Source organism: Gossypium hirsutum, mitochondrion, assembly GCF_007990345.1.
Source record: "Gossypium hirsutum mitochondrion, complete genome".
Taxonomy (NCBI): Eukaryota; Viridiplantae; Streptophyta; class Magnoliopsida; order Malvales; family Malvaceae; genus Gossypium; species Gossypium hirsutum.
This window is the reverse complement of record NC_027406.1, coordinates 277460-297500: the sequence shown is the minus strand read 5'-3', so window position 1 is coordinate 297500 and position 20041 is coordinate 277460. Positions and strand designations below refer to the sequence as shown.

Below are 20041 nucleotides of genomic sequence, written 5' to 3'. Positions count from 1 at the left end.
GTTTAGGAAGAGTTAATAGCACTTTCCCGGAATAGAACTCTCAGGATGAATGCAGGGGGCTGTGGGCTAGTCTGATTCGGAGGCTGAATGCGTACTTCACTCTCTCGGGATGTCTGCCCACTGTAACCTAAGCAAGCCCTAATCCACTCCTTTTTTTCTAAGCGTAAGCCCTTGGATTAGTTTCCTTCCTTGGGATCCTTCTCCGGGGATTATGTTACATCTATCTCGTAAGCCGGCTAGATTCAATACAGCGGATGAGGAAAATCCTGCAAGCTTAGACAAGATAGAAAGTAAGGAAGACAGAAGGTGGGTAGCGAAGAACAAATCCAATAGCTAGGTCACGATTCAACTTCCTATTCAAGTGAATCTGCCTGGAGCGAGCCTGGTCTGGGATCTTTCCCATAGCCTTCTTTCTTTATTCTTTATCGCCTGGTCTTTCGTATGGGACGTGGGATCTTTCTTTCCTAAATCCATTTACCTTGCTAGCCTAAGGCTTAAGAGTTATCCCTTCTAATCAAAAAAGGAAAGCAAGGAAAGCCGAAACCAGTGCTACCCTCAAGTAACCCAATGGACGTACGAATATCTGCTTCGAAAGGACAAAGAGAGTCTTTATTTAAGCTATTCTTCGCTTATTGGCACAAGAAGCTGACTCAATGAGAGGGACACCATCGAGCCAAGTATCCAGTCAAAACTTAGTTGCATGGCCATTTAAATTAAAACATTCATTCCAAGGCCCTTTTTGAGCACCACCCGACCTTTCATTTCAAGACGCTTCTCATTCTCACAGGTAGGAAGAAGAAGGTTTAATCGGGCTATGAAGGAAATCCACCTCTCTCTGGTATGTTTTATTAACCTCGTCCTGCCAGTGCGGGCAGTCGACTCAGTAACCAGTGCTAGGAATTTAAAAAATGCCTTAGGGCAAGTGACGATAAGCTGCTAAACAATTTCTGTATTGTAAACAATCACTCATTTTCGATCTAAGAGGCTTTCAACTTATAAAGATAAAGCCAATAGTTCGGTGCACGGAACTATTGGCTTTAGCGACCCAATGTCAGTAGATGAAAGACGAGTTCGGAAGTACTGGATAGGTGCCTCCCCCACGAAATGTAGCTTATGCGGAACCTATTACTCCTCAACCACCAACTGATAGAGAAGCTCTGTAAGGGCTATTATAGGGCACGCCCTACTCAATGCGGTTTTTTTTCTTTTCTTGCTGAAATCCAATCCTCTCTTATTGAATTAATTCTTTGTGCTGATAGGAATGCCCTTTCTTTGGACGACATAAACCAAAAAACATCCTCTTACTGGGCTGGTAGTAGCGTTAGCGTCCTAAGAGCCCTCTGGTTGCATTGAAAAAAGATGAGCTTTTTCCCCGGTGGTTCAGAAGATGCCACATCTGCCTCAAGACCCACAGCTTATTCAACAGCTTACGCCCCTGCGATTTGTTGCTTCCAAGGTTTTCGATTGGTCTTATTTCTACCCGGGTTTCAAGCCATCGTCTCAGTCGGTGGCCTAAGATAAGCCAACTTACAAGATCGGATTAGAAAATCATGAAACCAGCCAAAGAAGAGCTTGCAATCGCATATTGCGCCCATACTAGTACCCTTTGTTGTACCTACTTAGGCCACATCCCCTTCCTTTTCCTTCCCAGCATGTCTGTCGTCTTCTTTCAAAGAGGCCATTCTTGGTCTTTCAACTAACCCGAAAAGGGCTACTTACCAATCAAAAGAAAAAAAGAACGAATGAGATAGCTGAAGCCAAAGCCACATTTGAGGATCTTGAATCCGCCGTGAACTGAACAAGATCCCCTTCTAGTCGGAGGAAAAAGCCGATGTTAGCAAGATGCTAGTGCTCATGCCAAGAGAAAGAAGCTGCCAATAGCCACTATCCCAGATTCCATGCAAGTGCTATAATCCGATCTGACTCCTCACGCTGGCAAGGAAAGAAATGACATAAAGGGAGGTCCTAACTGAATGAATTGAGGTTGAGTAAAAGCCATTCGCTTGAGAACAATTCGGCGATTGGAACTCGATCTGGGATTGGGATCTTAGGGCACTGAGAACCTACTGTATAGTACATTCAAGAGTACTAATCATAAAAAATGTACAGAAAAAAAGGCACACCCTATTCAAGGCCCTGATGGTCACTCCCCCCGCGCTCTACTACAGGAAAGCTAGCCTGGTTGATCCACTACACGCTAAGAAGCAAGTCCCGACTAACTAAGTAAATCCGGGTTAGACTGAAAGTGACCAGAAATTGCAATCTTCTTTCACAGACTACAGACTAGCGATAGTTAAAAAGAGCGAAGCGTAGCCGTGTTTAAGCCGAAGTGATTCCCGTGTTTACTGAGCTATATCTCTATCTATTAGTTAGCCGGCTTAAAGAGTTTAGACTCACGATACCGAGAAAGCAAGCCGATCATAGACGGAGGTTTAAGCTTGAAGTGAAGTGTCCGCCCTAAGGCGAATCAGATGTTCGAACGAGACTGTTCAGGAACATGGATTTTGGGTATACCTGCACAATAGCTTTCTCTACGAGCCTACAAGCTTAGCTTTGGTTAAGCTTCCAACTAAGGCTAAGGGCTTGGCATGTTCCCAAGCTAACTCTTGATAACCTCTGTTCACGCTCACGATCTTACTTGCACGGCTCCGCTTCTTTCCCTGCTAGGTGAACTAAGCACAGGAGAAGCCTACAGGAAAGGAGATCTCGCTCTTTCCTTTCACCGGTCGGGAAGTGCATCCTATCCTATAATAAGCAACTGGGTCTTTCCTGCTTGGGAATTCGAGTAAGCAGGAAGCGTACTTGTTAAGAGTAGGGGCGCCATTGCTGAGTGAAGGAACGTGCCAAGGTCGGGGGGAAAAGAAGAACAGAAGCCCTATTCACAGCTTTTTCGATCTATCTAAGCTACTACGTCAATTTGTGATTCAATCGATGCTAATTCGGCTATTAAGGTTGGCCTAGGTCGTTGCCGCTAGGATTGAGCGAGACTAGACCTAAAGGGTTCAGCCCGGGCTTAGGCCCCATCCCTCTTGAGCGAATTCTTTCCTAGAGTGCCGGCTAATGATACATGCCATCCATCCATACTGCTACAGGGCTTAGAGGAGAGATTGGCTTCATGCCTATTCTATTTCCAAGAGGGCCATCAAAGAGCCTCTTCTGTCCTGCTTTCTGATTCAATTCCATCTGCACCTGACACCAGCAAGGGAAAGATAGTTCTGACTCGTCCATTAAGCATGTCACTTTCTCTAAGGAAGGGAAGAGCTTCTACACAAATAAAAGCGTCTGCGCCTCAAGTCCCACATCTGAGTCAATAGCACCGGAGTCGAGGTTTTTTATCCCTAAAACCTTAAAACATTGCTTGATTAAGAAAACAGAGTCAATGGCAAAAACTCCTGAAATAGCAGGAGTAATGCAGATTCAACGGGAGTGAACAGCTTCTTCGTCTTAAACGGATCCATGGCATTTAACAAAAGCATTTCTCACCGGGATCTTTCCCCGCTTCCAACCATTGACCATTGATTCTTCTACCCTCTCTCCTACCGGAGACCCGGATCAAAAGGCATCCCAAAGCACATGGAAAGCCTGTCAAACTTGTCAGGCGGTGATACGATACCGGATTGGCTCAAAATCTAGATTGAAAAAAGAAAAGTTATTGCAACTACGAACGTGAACAGATGCTTTCTCATTATACTATTTTAACCGAAAAAGTGTTTATGTCGACCCGATTCTTCTTCTCTTAGGAAATTTCGTCTTTCGTTTCTCCCCTTTCAAACAGACTTTTTTTTTATCCGCATCTGATCTTTCCTGGTATTCAATCTGTTTTTTCGGGGTTTTCCGGGTATTTACTTCTCCTTCATCCCTTGCTTCTTCCTGTGCTTCGGCTTAGTTTACTACTTAATTTCACCTTCTTTCACGGGATTAGTAATCAAGAGTGTTCCTTGCTTCTTATCCTGTTTTCCTCTTTATAGTTCTCGAAAGGTCTTAAAGTAAGCCTCGGGTGAGGGGCACGAAGCTTTCATACTTAAATCGATTCACGGGGAAGTTATTTTATAAAAAAAATCATTTAACGGCGGGGATTATTACTATTTGGGTCTTTCAAAGGCCTTTGTATCTATATAGAAATAGAAACTTTGAATCAAAGCGCTACGCCCCTGGTTATCTTAGTGAAAGCTCCATCCCAACTTTCGAAGCGAGTGCACTACTAGCAATGAAGGGCATAGTTGGCTAATAATCTCTTTATTTCGATTCCGATAGGGGATCCTAGATCATAGAATTCCCTCTTTCACTTTCGCTTGTCAGTTTCGATAGTTTAGGGAAAGCAAGTGCTGTTAAGTGATTGATCCTATTCTTTTATTTGCGGCTGGTTATGAATGCTGGATGATATTTTTTAGTAAACATTCGATCCTCACTGCTGTGAGCCCTTGGATCATGATTGATGCGGTCTCGCCGGGCATTGAAGGAAAGCGATCAAGCCTAATTGGATTGAAGTGAGAATTTTAGGAAGACTCTATGTAATACATTTAGAGTTTTGTGACTCATTTCCCGGAGGATTACGTCGCTTTTGTTTGCGGACGTGATCATGAGTACATTAGGGGTGAGCACTGCTTTGAGCTGTGACTCGAGAGGGATTAAGTTAAGGGGGCTAAATCCGGTGTAGCGGAAGAGTCTGGGGTACAGACGAGGTTTGTGTTTAGTGATGTGCTATCTTTGTTAGATGGTGGCTTAATATAGCACTCCCACCTTAGCTCTTTCTCGTCAGGTCGCACGGTCCTCCTGTATAAGGAGATGAGCAGTTGAGAGATTTTGAGAAAGGGATAATGCATGTGGACGAGTGGTATATGTTGGACATGGGGTCGGGCATGCCCTTTCTTCTATATCTTTCTTGTCCACGAAGCCGGGTCCTTGCTTCGCTTCGCAACTTGGATGCTGTTATAGCTGTTAGATAGGATGTATCTTTCTTTGATCGTTCGCGCACAAGAAGAGCTCTCCGTACCGGCGGAAGATTTCTTTTTTTAACTCCACTCAGATTCCTACTTGAAAGTAGCTCTTTCAGAATCTGTTGATACGAGATTGAGATTCAACCGATAGATTAAAAAAAAAAAGTGCAGTCGATGTGACACAATACAACGACAAGCGAATCCGTGGATAGTCATTCCCAACTTCATAGCATAGGAAAAGATACTCCAGTCCGGATCTAATCTAACGGCTATGTGCCTATCGCCTTGCCTTTATGAAAGGACGCTCTAAGGGCCCCAGGGGTGGTAACTGGGAATGGAACCTTCACTCCCAAATCTAATAGTGTCCTATTCCTATTCCTTACCATCAAGCAAGGTTTTCGCCAAAAAAGCTTCATGTCCCGTCTCGAAGGCCATCGAGTCAGGAAGAACCTTCAAGCTCGTTGACCGGCCCGCAAAGCTCCGCGGAGCTGTCGTATGGGGGCACTTTGGGCGAGCTCTTATACTCATCCCCTATTCAAAAAAAGCGAAGGGAGAATCCGCAGACACAAGCAGATAGACATGAACTACCCCACGAAAACAGCATTTATTGAGGTATCAAATTTCAGGCAAAAAGCATTCAACTTCACTTACAACAATTCTTATCTTAAGACGGAATTGGAAGACTTCGACGGCTTAGCCTACTTTAAATACGGATTTCGATAGGTAGGGTAGGAATAGCCGGGCTAAGAGATTGAACCACCTCAAGCAATTTCCCTTAAAAACTCGGGGATGGGGCTACAAGCAACAAGCACAAAAGCATTGAAACTTAGCCGATTAGAAGGCTAGGCCAAGGAAGGGAAGGGTCCTATACCTGAAAGCACACTCACTCGCGCAAGCAAGAAAGAAGGAAGAAAAGTTAGATGATTTCAATGCGGGCTAGGCTCTCGAAGCTCTCTAGACTCCATTTCCTACTTTTTTACCAGTAGAACACGAGCAAGAATTGAGCCGGGCGAGGAGTTTTTCCTTAGACGACTGGTAGGACTGCCCCGAAGGCAGCTTTGAATGATAGCAAAAGAAGCCAATGCGCATCCAACCCCTTACCCTCGCTACAAGACTTGGCTATAAAGATAAGAAAGCTTAGCTTCCAAGGTAAGGTGAATCGAAAGCTTCGAAAGCACACACAGCCTTTTCACTCGATACAATAGACATTGAGACAGACGTAATGGAAGACTTGGAATGAAGTCTCCCGGGGGGGCTGCGAGTACTATTACACCAACTTCAAATGAGACAGGCATCGAAGGCTTATAACGAATAGAAAGCATTCTCCTTACTTACACGATAACATAACGGGGACGTTCCCACATCTGGATTACGGGACAGACAACTTTATTTATGCAATTTTCCACTGGACAGACAGCTAATGGACTGCTTATGGACCTTCCACGATTCAAGTTAGGGGGGATGGTTCTCTACCTGCAAGCACCTACTCCTATCAAAATGAAAAGCAGTGAGCTCCGCAACAAAAGCGAAGCGGGCCGCGCTAGCGCCCAACCGGCTTACCTTTTTCAGCTGCATCGTACCGGTCGGGTAAAGCTTGCTTCACCCTTGCGCGAGACTTTAATAGTAGATGTCAGCAGGACGGTAGCACTTCAGCGAACAACAGCTACTGCTGCTGCAGCTTCAGATACTCGCCTGGAATTGCCATTCTTCGGTATTTCAGACCTATGTCATGACGGTGCGAGGGGTCCCACCTGCTTACCGGCCTGCCGGAGAGGGTAGACCGCCCTTTGCTGAAAGGCTAGCTGTAGGCATCCACGGTGGTCTTCCTCTCTCTCCCGATGGTTTATATAGCTTTACTGACCTTTTTTATTTGAAAGTTGATCAAGAGCACTGGCAGTTGAAAAGAGGAAGATGAAGTCAAACTCATAGGATTAAGATCCTTGGTAAAGAAAAAATTGAACTATAGGTCGTCTAAGGCACTAAGATCTATTTCTTTCATACCACCTTCAAGCCTATTTTATTTACTTTCTTTATCGGTGACTAAGAAAACTTTCGCTAGAAATTCTTTTTCACAGCTTCAGTAATAGCCTGGAGCCTGTACTCCTAATAAAGAGATTTTCCGGGTATTCACCACCCCTAAAGTCATTGTCCACAGCTTCGGTTTAGTTCTAAAAGAGCCCTAGCTAGAGAAATCCTTTTACCATCCTTCTTAGCGCCTATCATCCCTTGCTTCTTTCCTTTTGTGAACCGGAGCTTCTTACTAACAGCTACCTGACCACAGTCACTCAGTCTATTGACTCCCGGGCTTTTGTTTTAGAGAGATTTCCGAGTGCTATTCTTACAGCTTGCCTTACTAATTAATGTGCCCCTTTGCTACTGCTGCCATACCACATTCAGTCCAATTGGCCTAAGGCTTCTCTATAGAATAGACTCTTCCCACTGCTAACTGCTAAGCTAATTCTACTGCCGAGCTAAAGGCTCTAGAAAGAAGAGCTTCTCACTCGGGTCACTAAAGACCAAAAGAGCGAGAGGCACGAGCCAGCTTAACCCATTCCCAAGCCCGGATAAGCAACATCTGAAAAGGAAAGTCAGCTAAGTCCCTGCCCCAATTCCTGCATCTTCATCTGCTTACCCTCTTTCGGATGAGGAAGGTAGGTCTGCCGAAGAAAGGAAACCCGGAACCATCCCTCACTTCGGAACATTGCCCTCAGCAGTTGAGTCAGTTCAAGTAGGGAGGTAAGCCAGCCCATTTCCCTCGGTCAGTAAAGAAAGCCCTTACTCAGTTTCGGCTGTTACGGCTGTTTAAGCTGTTGAGGGTGAGTCAAAGAAAGTAGGCACAGCAAAGTTGGAACATTTCAAGTAGGCCAATCCCGCAGGGACGAAAACGGAACTGCTATTCTTTTTCATTTCGAATGCAGCGGACAGTCAGGAGGTACACTAGCTGGCAGGATTGCTTTTGAATCGAAAGACGTTAAACAACAAGCACTCAAGCTACAAGAGAAGAGGAAGAGCTACAACTGCTACAACCGAAATGCCGATACACTAAAAGGATTAAGGCATCAGAGAAAAAGAATGATTTAACTCCTAAATTACCAAGTGTGGGTAAGGTCGCCAGGAAAGACCCTCTTTTTTGGGAGATTGAGGGAGATAGTGTAAGCATATGATCTTCAATCCTTACTTGGAAGGAAGACTTATATAGTTTAGAACCCCTAGAATTAAGCTAGCTATCACTCTTTTCTGCTGCCAATGGATCGAGATGATACCCGACACCAGCATTTAGTTTAGATGAATACTTGAAAAGATGCCCTGAAATCGCACGGTTAGGGCAGCGAACCGACGCTCAGACTCCTTTGATTACTCGGACTTCTCGCTAAATCTTATGCAAGAAACCCTAGTGTTTTAGAAAACTCTTTCCGCTAGTGGTCTCTCACTCTCATTCCGGATTGAACCACTCGTCGCTCACTCTTCTTTTCAATCCTTTAGGACTTTAAGATATGTCCTGAAAAAAGCATATTTTTTTCCTTTTCCTAAGAATCGTCATGATCTAAGACCCCCCTTGACTGACTTAACTAACATGCATTCTAGCAGCTTCTGAAATGAAAACCCGATCCATGGAACCATCTTTTCTTTGAAAAGAAAGAGCTTGTTGAACCCGTCCTCAGACAGACCACTGGCACCCAATCTCTTTACTAGATTGGACCACGGGTCGTCACTCCTACATCCAAGATGTAACACATCCCCCCGCGAGAAGGAAGGGAGGTGGTTATTAGGATAACCCAATTATGGTTCTGGATCAAGGTTTTCCAATGGGTGCTGCCCTTGTCATACTGATCTGGAAAGAGTGCTTTTAGGTGGGATGACTAAATGAAATATCTCATGGGCATGATGAATTCCAACAGGCCTCTCATCTCTAAGAGGTTTGTAAAGGTTTGTTCTTAGGATGCCTTGTAGAAAGATATGTAGGAGGAACCAAGACCAATACCTTACCCTCTTCCCGGACCGGGACAAGTAAGGCCCCTATTCCGTGTCCGTGCAGCTTTGCTTTGGGTGTGAAGTACCGGAATAAAGCTCTTTCGCATTAGGAAGGGACTGGCCATCTCTTTCTGATCCGATGAGTTCGGTCCTTAAGTATGATATTAGAGTGTGCTTTAAACCGCAATAATCATCTATTCGCTCCTCGCGGAATGGAAGCCTTGCTTCCTTTTCGGGTGAATCGATTTCAGTATTTTACTCCCCCCCCCTTTCTCTGGTGAAATGGACGACCCCCAACTGAACCTAGCCCAAAAGAGTGTAAGCGAGGGATTAAAAACCTAGTTGATCACTTAGAAAGTCAAGTAGAAAATCTTATTCTATTTTGATTCCCAACATGCAGAAGTAAAAAACCAATTAACATAGAAACTAGAGTGAGTTGGATGGAACCTGATGATCTTCGAGGCCGAAGGGAGCAAGAGTGGAAGCTGGCGCGGGAACAGTAGGAGCTCCAGCTCGCTGAATAAGCCACCACAATATAGGAATAAGAATAAGCAACAGGAGAAGGATGTGTCTCAGGTGCGGGGACCTGTTTAGAAGGTGAACCAGCAGAGTAAGATGCAAGCGGGCATGAAGCAGCAAGTGCTGTAGATCAGGTAGAACTTCTTCTCGGATATGTTTGGTTAAGTGAGGTGGCGCAACAAGCCGAACCACATGGGTCGAGTACAAAGCAACCAAATATCCGGACTTCGGAGTCGGAATCAGAATTCAAAAGAGGTTTTTGTTCGCTCCGCAGGCACGAACTAGTCGAGATGTATGGGGTGCCCTTTCTTTCATTCACATTGGTGAGGTTGCTTGATTGTAGGGGCCGGGAAAGGGTCTGCCACCACTGACTCAGATTTTTTTGTAATCGATGTAGCTTCGTCGTCTGTCTCGGGATCGGTAGTGTTCCCCCCATCCCTTAGTCTTAGCTTAAAGGATGTTGATGTTTCTTTTATTTAATATAAAATCTGTAAGTAAGTAAGTTACCAAAACTTTTTGTGTTGTAGACGGCGAAGAGTCAATAGAAATAGAATAGGAATCCCTAGAGAAGAGAGTTCCCGAAAGGAGAAGGGGAATTGACCAGTTCTGGAATTCACCACTACAAAAATCACATCCGATTTTAGCGGCAACCAAAGCGACTTTTGAACCTTTCTTAAGCTCAGAGCAGAGTAGCTGGAAGTAAAGTAGAAGAATGAGTCTAGCGACCAGGAAGCATAGATAGCAAAGGCTGAGATGGTACTTTAATTTAACAGTAAAAGGGGGATCATATGCTTATAACATGCAATTTGAAATCACGTACTTACCCCGGGGTTGCCTCGAATCCACTAATAAAATAGGTAATGTTGGCGAATCTTCTTATTATCGTATCGAGTTTCAATTCGACAAGTACCAACAGGCCGAAAAAGACCGTAACATATATGGGTCGTACGCCTGAAACAAAAAGGTTCGTCGTACAATTTCGGCGATTACAAAAAGAAAGGAGTATATCCCTCTCCCTTAGTGTCTTTCCACTTCCGTCGTTCAGGAACAAACACTTCGCCTAATTTTTTAGAATTTGGGCCCGGTTTTTCCCCACTAACCAATTACGTTACGACCACTGAACAAACTTGGTTGACGAACATGGTTTATGCGCCGCTAATGTAGCGGCTTGTCGAGCATTTGACAAACTCACACCTTCCATTTCAAATGGGATTTGTCCCGTGGACACACGAGCAATCCAACCCGTAGGATTTCCTTTCCCTCTTCCCATTCTGACTTCTGTAGGTTTCCCGGTAATAGGGAGATCCGCGAGAACTCTTACCCATATCTTACCATTTCTTCGGAATTGTCCGCTCATAGCACGATGAAATTGTCCGATTATAGCCCGACGCGCTGCTTCAATGGCTCGATATGAAAGACGACCAGCTTTACAACTTTTAGTGCCATATCTTCCAAAACCAAGTTTTGTACCATCCGGTTTGCAACCCCTACTACATCTGCCTTTACGATATTTACTATATTTCGTACGTTTTGGATATAGCACGTCCCCCCTTTTTTTTACTATAAGAAATCCACACTTTGACACCTGATATTCCGTAACGAGTAGATACTTCCGCAGGAGCATAATCGATTTTCTGGTTAAATACATTACGAGATGTTTTTCCATACTTTCCGCATTCAGTTCTAGCTATTTCTGCGCCTTTTAATCGACCTGAACAACATATACGGATCCCCGAAACCCCTTTTTTCATTACTAATGGAATCTCTTTCACTATTTTTCTAAAAATGGAACGAAATGATCTTGTTTTCTTCCTCAGTTGCAAAGAGATGTCTTGAGCAATCGGAGAAGCACTTTGATAAACAGATTTTATTTTGACCGACTCAATTAAGGTATTAGTGTTTGTTCTATTAGACAACAAAGATTGCATTTTTTTTACTTCGTTTAAATAAGAGTTGTTGTACCCGTACGGAATTATTGTCTTTCTCAGTATGATGATCTCTATTATCATCTCTATTCCCTTTATCAATTCTTCTATCCCACCTAGGTTTATGAATTTTTCTATCAATTCCATTACCTTATCCTTGCCCATGAGGTTCCAACATTTGATCCTTAATTGACCTAGGAGTTTTTCCCTTTCCCGGGCATCCTCAAAAAAAAGGTTTTTAAACACCCCAACCCCATCCCTTAGAAAGAAAAAGGTAGCCCCGAAGAAAGGAAAGAGCGAGATGGTGGTTTTTGTTGTTCCCGCGAAGCGAAGATCATTCGCCAAGCGAATGAAGTGGGTCAACCTCTTTTTTTTTTCGGCCAAACACTTTTTCTCGCTGGTCGAGCTTTCTACAAAAAAAGCGATGCGAGAACGTATTCTCTTATCTAAGCTTTTTCCCTGTGCATTCGCTCTCCCCATCGTAGATGGTTCAGCCACGCCCGGTGCCACGAAATGATTGAGAACTACGACGGGGTCGAAATGAATTTGGTTCTTTCTATTCAATAAGTATTGCATGACCGAATAATTCAAGGAGGGGCGCACTGCGGGGAGGGTCCTTTTAAGTAGATGACTCGTCGGGCCGTCGGAGCGGGACTTCTTTGGGAAAAGGAACTTGAATAACTTCGTTTTTCTGAAAGAGTCGTCATTTTTTATCAGGAAAGTTATGTCATTTACAACCCTGGCGTATTTCGGATGCTTGAAGGCCCCGCTGACCCGAAGTGATTTAGAAAGATTCTTCTTTATCGATGGTGATCGGTCATGGTATCCATAGCGTTGCTTCTTTTTCGGCCAAATCCGGATTTCGTTTTGCTTCTCCCGGTCGTCGAGCCTGGTCGACCCGACTCTTTTCCCTGCCCCCCGGCCTCTCACTTCGTTTCGTTCTTCTTCTGTATCGTCGCTTGAATGAAGACACCCGATCGGCCCGACTTTCCCGAATGTCCACCACCGGCCCTTCTCTTTTCCGGGTCTGGTTTTTTCGCGTCGTTTCAGTCGTCGTCGTGGTCGACGGGGAAGAAAGAAATGAATGAATGTTCTTTTGGGAAAATGTATAATAATACACCTACCGAGACGAAAGCCAAAGGTGAGTCTCGTAGGTGGACGTATCGAACCGAAATAAGATCTCAGATTGAGATCTTGATACACTGATTTACCATAATAATAAATAGAGTCAATGGTGACTCCGCTGTGGGAAGAGCCGTTTCTTTCTTGCTTGATAGGGGGGGCTTCCATTCACCAACAAAGACTAAAAGTGCTCTCCGAACCGTGCTGGATAGTCACCCATCACACGGCTCTCAAACCTAACCTGTGGTGGATCCCGGGAGACAAAGTCAAAGCGCTTGATCCTTTGCCCCATACTTTGAGATGCTCCTCCCCGCCGATCAAGCAGCGACGCTGCTCGTGATAGGCTTAGCTTTAAGCCGCTATCGTTCGGTTCGGATAAGTCAAGTCCCTTCGGTCGCTTCGCTCAGGTGGTCTTCCCTTATCTTCCCTAACGTTCAGAGTTGTTCTGGTTTGAGAAAGGAGCACCGGCCGAGCGCCCTGAATGAATAAGAAATGGACAACAGAGAGAATCAATGATTCTTATTCAACCGAGTTGAAGCTAGCAACATGTCGATTCCACACCGGAGGTTGGTAAGAACTGAGGGACAATGCCCCCCTAACCTAAGCGGGCCTACCTGCGAAGCAACTGGTAGTTGATCGGGCGGGGGGGCGGTTTGGTTTCGTGCAACGCCCTCGCAGCAGGAAGAGGCAGTTGTCATTTGAAAGGAAACGCCCTTTGTATAGGGTTCCAGACCTGCGCACCCTGATGAAAAAGCCCTATATATTCTATTAGTAAAGCCTAAACGTCCTTATTGAAAACTAAAGCGCTAACGAGCAAGAAAAGACCCCTTACTATAGATAGGCTAACGCGCCTTTACTAATAACATAGAAAGTAAAGGCTCTTCCCCTTTTCTACGAATCTACAACTCTCTTCTCTTTACTGAGCGAGACTCCATCCATATCCCTTCCCTACTAGTGCTAGTGGGATATTCTTAATTTTCTATTCTATCATTTGTTTGACAGCTTAAACTAGGCTCCATTTTAGATAGGTTTTCGGTCTTAATCAAAATAGGTCAGGGGCGCGTCGGAACGGTCGGTGGCTGCTTAGTCTCATCCTATAGTCTAATCTCTTTGTACTGCTTTTTTTCAAAGAAAAAAAAAAAGAAAGAAGGGGGGTCGATTTAGGCTCCTTCCCTTCCACTGCATAGCTACGCTACCTGGTACTACGAGCCCTCTGTCCCACACATCTATCCAGCTCGCGCGGTTCACCGGTTCCACCGAAAACTCTCATTTGTTGAAGCGGAGCATAGTGCGCTTTAGGCGCCGAGCGAGAAACGTCTCTTCTTTCGTTTCGGTTTATTCACTGATCTGAAACGAAGCACTTGTTTTCTTATTGATTTCAGGGGCGGCGGCGTTCTTGAATGAAGTCTATCCGACGAACCGAATTAGCACTTCTCAGATCAGGCTAGGCCTCTCCAGCTGAGCTAGGTGCCGGGGCCCTGGATGCGCTAGCGATCGGCGCATAGGGGGAGGGTGGTTGCCCGGGTTTCTCGGCCTGGTATCCTGCACCTCGCGTTCATGATATCTACATTCAACTGTGCCCCGGAGACACGGTCGAAGCACGCCCGCCCAGTGTGCTTCTTTCACGACATGCTCTGGTTCCGGGTGTTTTCCAGTGGTCTTCTAGCGTTAGAAGAAGTCGTGTCCGTCCCGAACATCTGCAACGTCCTCCCACGCTTTAAAATTCTTAAATAAAAAATATAGGACAAACTGAAGGAAAAGACTGACCCATTCGGTGACTTTCGCGGTCGCCCTCACTGAACCGACTTGAATCTGAACTACGATTCTTCTCAAGTCTTACTGAAATCGGATTTCCTTTTCGTGCCATATGCACTTAGACTTTTCTTTTTCCCCCTTTTTTTCCCGGAAAAATATCTCTTCTTACTTCAAGCTTAAAGTGTACAACCGCCTACGGACAAAGGCATTAACCGAAGCCCTCCTTTTTTTATATTATAAATAAAAAACAAAGAGGATTTTGACATAACAAATAGGAATCCAGTAAGAACTTATTCTTTAATATCTCCTCTATAGCTCCAACAGGCATAGAGGATTTATTACACTTCTATGGATCTATAATGCATGCGTGAACCTTCGATAACGAGGCTTATCACGATTCCCGAACAGAAGATCTTCTATTTACTTTACATCCCTATTATATGATATGATATTTATCATAGAAAGACTAGCTCACAACATCTACTTCTGCCACTTCGCTTGTGATCTCCTTCCACTAATCTTCCACAGCGGTAATAAGACTTGAAGATGGATTCTTTCACAGAGACCAAGAACAAGGACCCCTACAACTAAAAATAGGGTACTACTCTTTCTTTCGGTAAAATACTAGGTAAGTGATGCTGGACGTGTAACCAGGGGGAACCCCCGCCTGGAGTCGGGAAAGAAGAGGTGGAAAGAAGCTCTAACGTAGTGAAGAGGAGCGCAGGAAGCTATGGGTATAGCATACAAGCGTAGGAGTGAATAGGAGCCTATCGCTGGTTATCACTTGATCGATCTAATATAGGCAAGCTAATAAGGACCAGCACGTTACCAATCAGGTAAGAAGGAAGGTTTGTCTCCTCTTTTTTCTTCGACCTGGAAGCGAGTAGAATCTTTCCCGGGATCTCAGGAAGTGATAGCTTAGCGAGTCAAGAGAGGATAAGAAAAAGTTAGGAAGCAAGAGCTCACTCGACCAACAAAGGATGGCAGTACTTGAACCTCACATTCGCGAAAAACCTGGGAACATCACCCCCTAGCATAGCAAAGGGGAGAACCCAATCGGTCTGCATCTGCATTTAGCATTGCCTTCCCCTTTCAATGGATTGGCTGCAGTAGCGGTTCCCTCTTAAGTTAAGAAAGAAGTTCGATCCATAGTCTTTTGCCTCGTATCCTTCAAGTGTTTTCCGACAGAAAACGAAAGGCTAAGGGGGGTATGGGACTACTGACTTGACAACTGAACTGGCCTTGCCTACCTAGTGTATTGTATAGTAGGGTATAGTGGACACGAGCAAAGTTGTGAGCAGCATATTCCTAGCCTGTTCAGGCCGAAAGGGAAGGTTGATCGAAGGATTTCCATAAATCTTAAACTGATTGATCAGAGCAGTCCTACTGGATCACAAGCAAAGCTTGAGCATCTTTCTTTCCCAACGCAGCTACAAGAGATAGATATGGAAGACCCGCGGTATATAGAGCAACACTGGGGAATCAATATGAAAGGCTAAGATACCTATTCGTCAGGAAAGACTGCGTCAGTTACTCTTCTTCTCTTCAATCCGGTACCAAGACCTCTATTCTATCTGCAGGTCAGAGCCAGTCTCAATATCTGTATCCGCAGGCAGAGATCTAACTAGCAGTAAGCTCATTCCCTGTAAGTTGGTCTGGTCTATTCTTCGCTCTTAGCCTTTTCAAATTTTAATTAGAAAGATAGGTTAGCCTTGTTCAGCTTGCAAGGCAAAGAAAAATAAATTGTTATAAAAAGAATTTCCCTTTGTAGAGTTTTTCAATGTCGGCGGATCCTTAGTTTAGTAAGGAGATTTGATTTGACCCGAACCCCATTCTTCTTGTAATTCATTGGCAAATAACCCGAAAAGCCTTTTGTTTATGAATTATGAACGGAAGAAAGTGGGCAAACCCACTGAAAATTCTAAAAAAGAGTCTTTCTTATCCTTACTCTTTCTTATCTAGGCCGGGCCTTGCTCTTTGTTGGCCTCACTCTTATATCTTATAGTTATGGGTAAGCAGCCCTCTCTTCAACCACACCACATATTCTGACTTGAAATACGGAAAGTTGCACTGACTATTTGGCTTAGGCTGGCTCTTTACCGCTCTGTGGGCAGGTCAGTCTGCTGCAAACAAAGAAAGATCATTATCTGTGTCACCTCCTTCTTCGATTTCTATTTTATATATATAGAATCTTCCGAGGACCCACGACAGAGATGATTGTCCAGTCTCTTTACAGAGGCTCTGGGATTGAACTTTATAGATAGGGTTCTCACAAACATGATTCGTATTTCATGTCCTCTTACGTTACGTCAAGCCTTTACTCAATAGGGGCACGGCTTTAAGGAGGAAAGGTTCCAAGCTTTCTTTTCGGCAGTCGGTTCCAACCGGACACGGGAAAAAGGCCTCTTGCTAACAGGAGAGGTTTCTAACTAACTTCATATCTATTCGTAGATCGGGTAATCTAAAAAAGTCTGTTTTCAAGTGAATTTCTACTTTTGAAATGGACGAGAGCCTTTGCCCCAAGCCAGAGATAACTAACCAACCAATTTCCTGATCCACTTGAATTTCTACTTGACTAGTAGAGCCGGGCAGGCTACTGTTCTTGCTACGACGAAATCCTAAAAAAATGAAATCTGTTCTCGGTAGCAAGCATTGCCCGCAGCTGATCTACTACTAGCAATGACTAACTGACCAAGCTGATCCAGAAAGGAAGAGGAAGAACGCACGGAAAGATAGACCCTAAGAAAGAGAGAATAGACATGCGAGAATGGAATGCTGCACTTCAAGCTTCCTGTAATATTGTGCCATATGTACATTGGGAGTGAAAATGAAAAGAAGCTATTATGGGATCGGCTAAGAAGTTCTTTATCAATCACTTATACTTTCCTAGCTGGGTAGGGAAATCAATGCTTCACACCTTATAGGGGGGAAGCCTTTTTTAAGCTTAAGCGGAGAAAGACCGTATTCTCATGTCCTGAAAAGAGCATATTCTAGGCATCCGGTTCAATGGTTGCTGGAGTGCTCCATTGTATTCCCTGCCTGAGATCACCACTTTTATCCTAGCGATTCGATTATGAGATTTTCTAGCAAGAATAGCCTTTTTGGCCTAGCGTGTGAGATGACTGTATTACGTCTTACTTTTCGTTTTGAAACATTCTACTTTCTTTTAAACTTTCTCTGGCTAGACTGAAGACCAAGGCAAGATCAATGAAAGTCGAAAGTATATGGAACTACATCAAGAAGTCTTTCCCTACTACCGTACCGCTTGTTTCCATAAAAAGATGAGTGAAGAGTGGGCAGGACTGGAGGAATCAGAGGAATCGGACTTTCTTCTTTTTTATTATGCGATTTCTAACCACACTCAAGAGATTCAATGGGAGCATTCACTCTCCCTCGATCGTAGAAAAAAGAATAAGCAACTGAAGACATAAGCCCCTTTCCTTTTGTCTGGGTACACAGAAAAGCCTAAGACTGAAACTCCTATTGTCACAGCTCCCGACCCAGCCCATCTGTCCCCGGAAGGTGAGAAACTCGCTGAGCGAGAATAAAGCCTATCCATGCCAGAGAGAAGACTAGCTTCATCCCCGTCCAATCCGAAACAGGATAGCTAGATCGAGCTGACCTACCTTCTTCCGGTCTTGATCGGAGGAGGAAGAAGAAGCGGCAGCGGATAATAGTTGATGGGTATTAGGTCAGCAGGAAGGCAGAAGGCAAAGGAATCAAATCCACTTGTTCAGTCGGCTCGCAACAGCGAATACGCGTTTGAAAGCTTTTTCCTTGCTAAAGGAGATCAAAGCGTGACTTTCCGGTCTTGGTCCTGTACTCTTTCTTAGTCAAGTCAGGTTATTCGCTCTTTCTATCAAACCGTTATAAGGATCAAAGACAATCTGTCTTGTTCCGGGGCTAGGACTTATAGTTCCGTTTCCGTGCTCTAAGGCTTTCTTTGACTTCTAAGAGCAAGAGTTCTCATGAAATTAGGGAAGGTCGTAGATCACTTCTTTATATGCAGCGTCTTGATTGATTGATTCCCGTTTGCTTTGCTTGCCGAACTGTGCGCTTGTAGCTTTTGGTTAGCCTGTACTCGAGGGCAAGTCGCTCTAAAGGTAGACTCGGTGAAAGCTGTTAGGGCATAGGTGATTGCTTATATGAAATGTTCCGCTTCTTCCGTCTCTTCTGTTTGAGAGTCAAAGTTGCGGTGATGATTGATCAATTAACTCAGTTAGGGCCGGGCATGTTCGGTAAGCCTTTCCCTTCCCTGCTTTTCGGGTGCTGTGATGATACTATATAGAAAAGGGCTTTCGGCAGTTTAGCTCTTAAGCTAAGTGCGGGAATCAAGTCCAGTTCAAGGGGAAAGCGCTAGGTCTTTGCGTCGGTTGAAGAACCAATCCTTTACTAGCTTGGAGGCTTTTCACTCCCCTCGCCTCGCTGGTCCTCCAAATCCCCTTGAGTATTCCTTGAGAAATTCTTTGATCAGTCAATGGATCAAGGAAGGTGTTGATAGATCTTCCGTCAAGAGGTCAAAAAGAGAATTGGTTAAAAGAGTTTTCACGTTAGAATGTCAACCCTATATCCGGAGGTTTCCTGCTTAATAGTTCTAACGCCTCTCCTGTGCATCGAGCATTGGGAAGCTACTTGAAGCTCTGAGTTATCCTTTCTTCTCGGCCCTCTTCCTTTCCTAAAGCCGTGGGATTGAGTCAAAAAAAGATCCTCAAAAACAATATTTTCTTTCTGGGGAAGGGCGTCCATTACGATGAGATCGGCTTTGTCTGGCTGTGTAATGGGTCTTAGCTGGCCAGGTTTGTTTGGTTTGGGAATCCAAGAACGGTACATTGAGGAAAACTGAAAGGTAGAGTTCAAGAGTGCCTTTCTTACTTCTTTTAATTTCCCTTCGGGCGTTAGTTCTTTAGAAATGGACTTCGTCTCCCAAAGAAAATCCACTATTTTGACGAACTTATCCATCAAATCTTTCTTCTTAAGACTACTTTCTTCTTCCCTTTGAAGAGTCAACAAGTCTTTATCGTTCTTTCCCATGGAAAGCTTATTCTTATTCCTCTCCTCCTCTTCTTCCCTATTGATCAAAAGCTATGGTTAACTCAGCTCTGACCGAGACTATAGTTCCCCTAGGAATGCACCTCGAATTATCCCATTGAGTTGTGAGTTCGTTCCAGTGGACTATAGAAAGATGCATAGCAGCGCCTTATGAGGGACCTTATTATGGGCTTCTTAGTTGCTTTGCTTATGCCAGCTTTCTTTGGTAGGTTTGGTTGCTTCTTTCGGCTTGTACGCTCTGTCATAGGCTTGCTTCCCTCTAAACAGGTCTTTCATAGATAAGGGTAAGGGTATAGTCTCACTCCTTCTATCGAGGGGTTTTCCCTCTCTTTGAATTTAGCTTTCTGCTTCAAGTACGCCAGCGATGGAAATCTTTCTCGACTCACAGATAAGGGATGTATGATTCCCGAACCTTAACAAAAAGGATTGAGCTCCGCCTAACCGGGGCTAGGCTAGTTTCAGTGTTTGGGTCCTGACTTGATGGGATGGGAGTCACAAGGCTTTTAAAGAAGGCCGAGGAGCGGGGTTGAACGAGATTCGTTTTGGTTTTTATGCTTTGACCTTGCTCATATATCACGGCAGAGTCTAACTCCTTATGTCTCGGAAAGACAGATGTGCTTTCTGATACACTGGACTAAGGTTACTAACCCACAGGACCAGAGATGAGACAGATACTGAGACAACGATTTGTCGAAGACACTGTGCCCGAATCAAGGAAAGCAACTGTGCCTGAGAAGAAAGAGATATTGATTATGAAAGCCT

The 20041-nt window shown here is 44.4% G+C and overlaps 2 protein-coding genes across 2 annotated transcripts; both read right to left on the bottom strand.

The window, feature by feature from the left end:
• Positions 1-10536: 10536 nt before the first annotated feature.
• On the bottom strand, positions 10537-10971 carry rpl16 (ribosomal protein L16; the record flags this gene model as incomplete). The annotated part of the gene is made up of 1 exon: positions 10537-10971. A coding segment is annotated over one exon (435 nt), but the record flags the coding sequence as incomplete, so codon positions are not given.
• Positions 10943-14342, bottom strand: rps3 (ribosomal protein S3). Its single transcript has 2 exons — positions 14268-14342; positions 10943-12574 (listed from the first exon to the last, which is right to left on the bottom strand). The coding sequence occupies exons 1-2, from the start codon at positions 14340-14342 to the stop codon at positions 10943-10945; spliced, it is 1707 nt and encodes a 568-aa protein (YP_009153931.1).
• Between the last annotated feature and the right edge of the window lie 5699 nt (positions 14343-20041).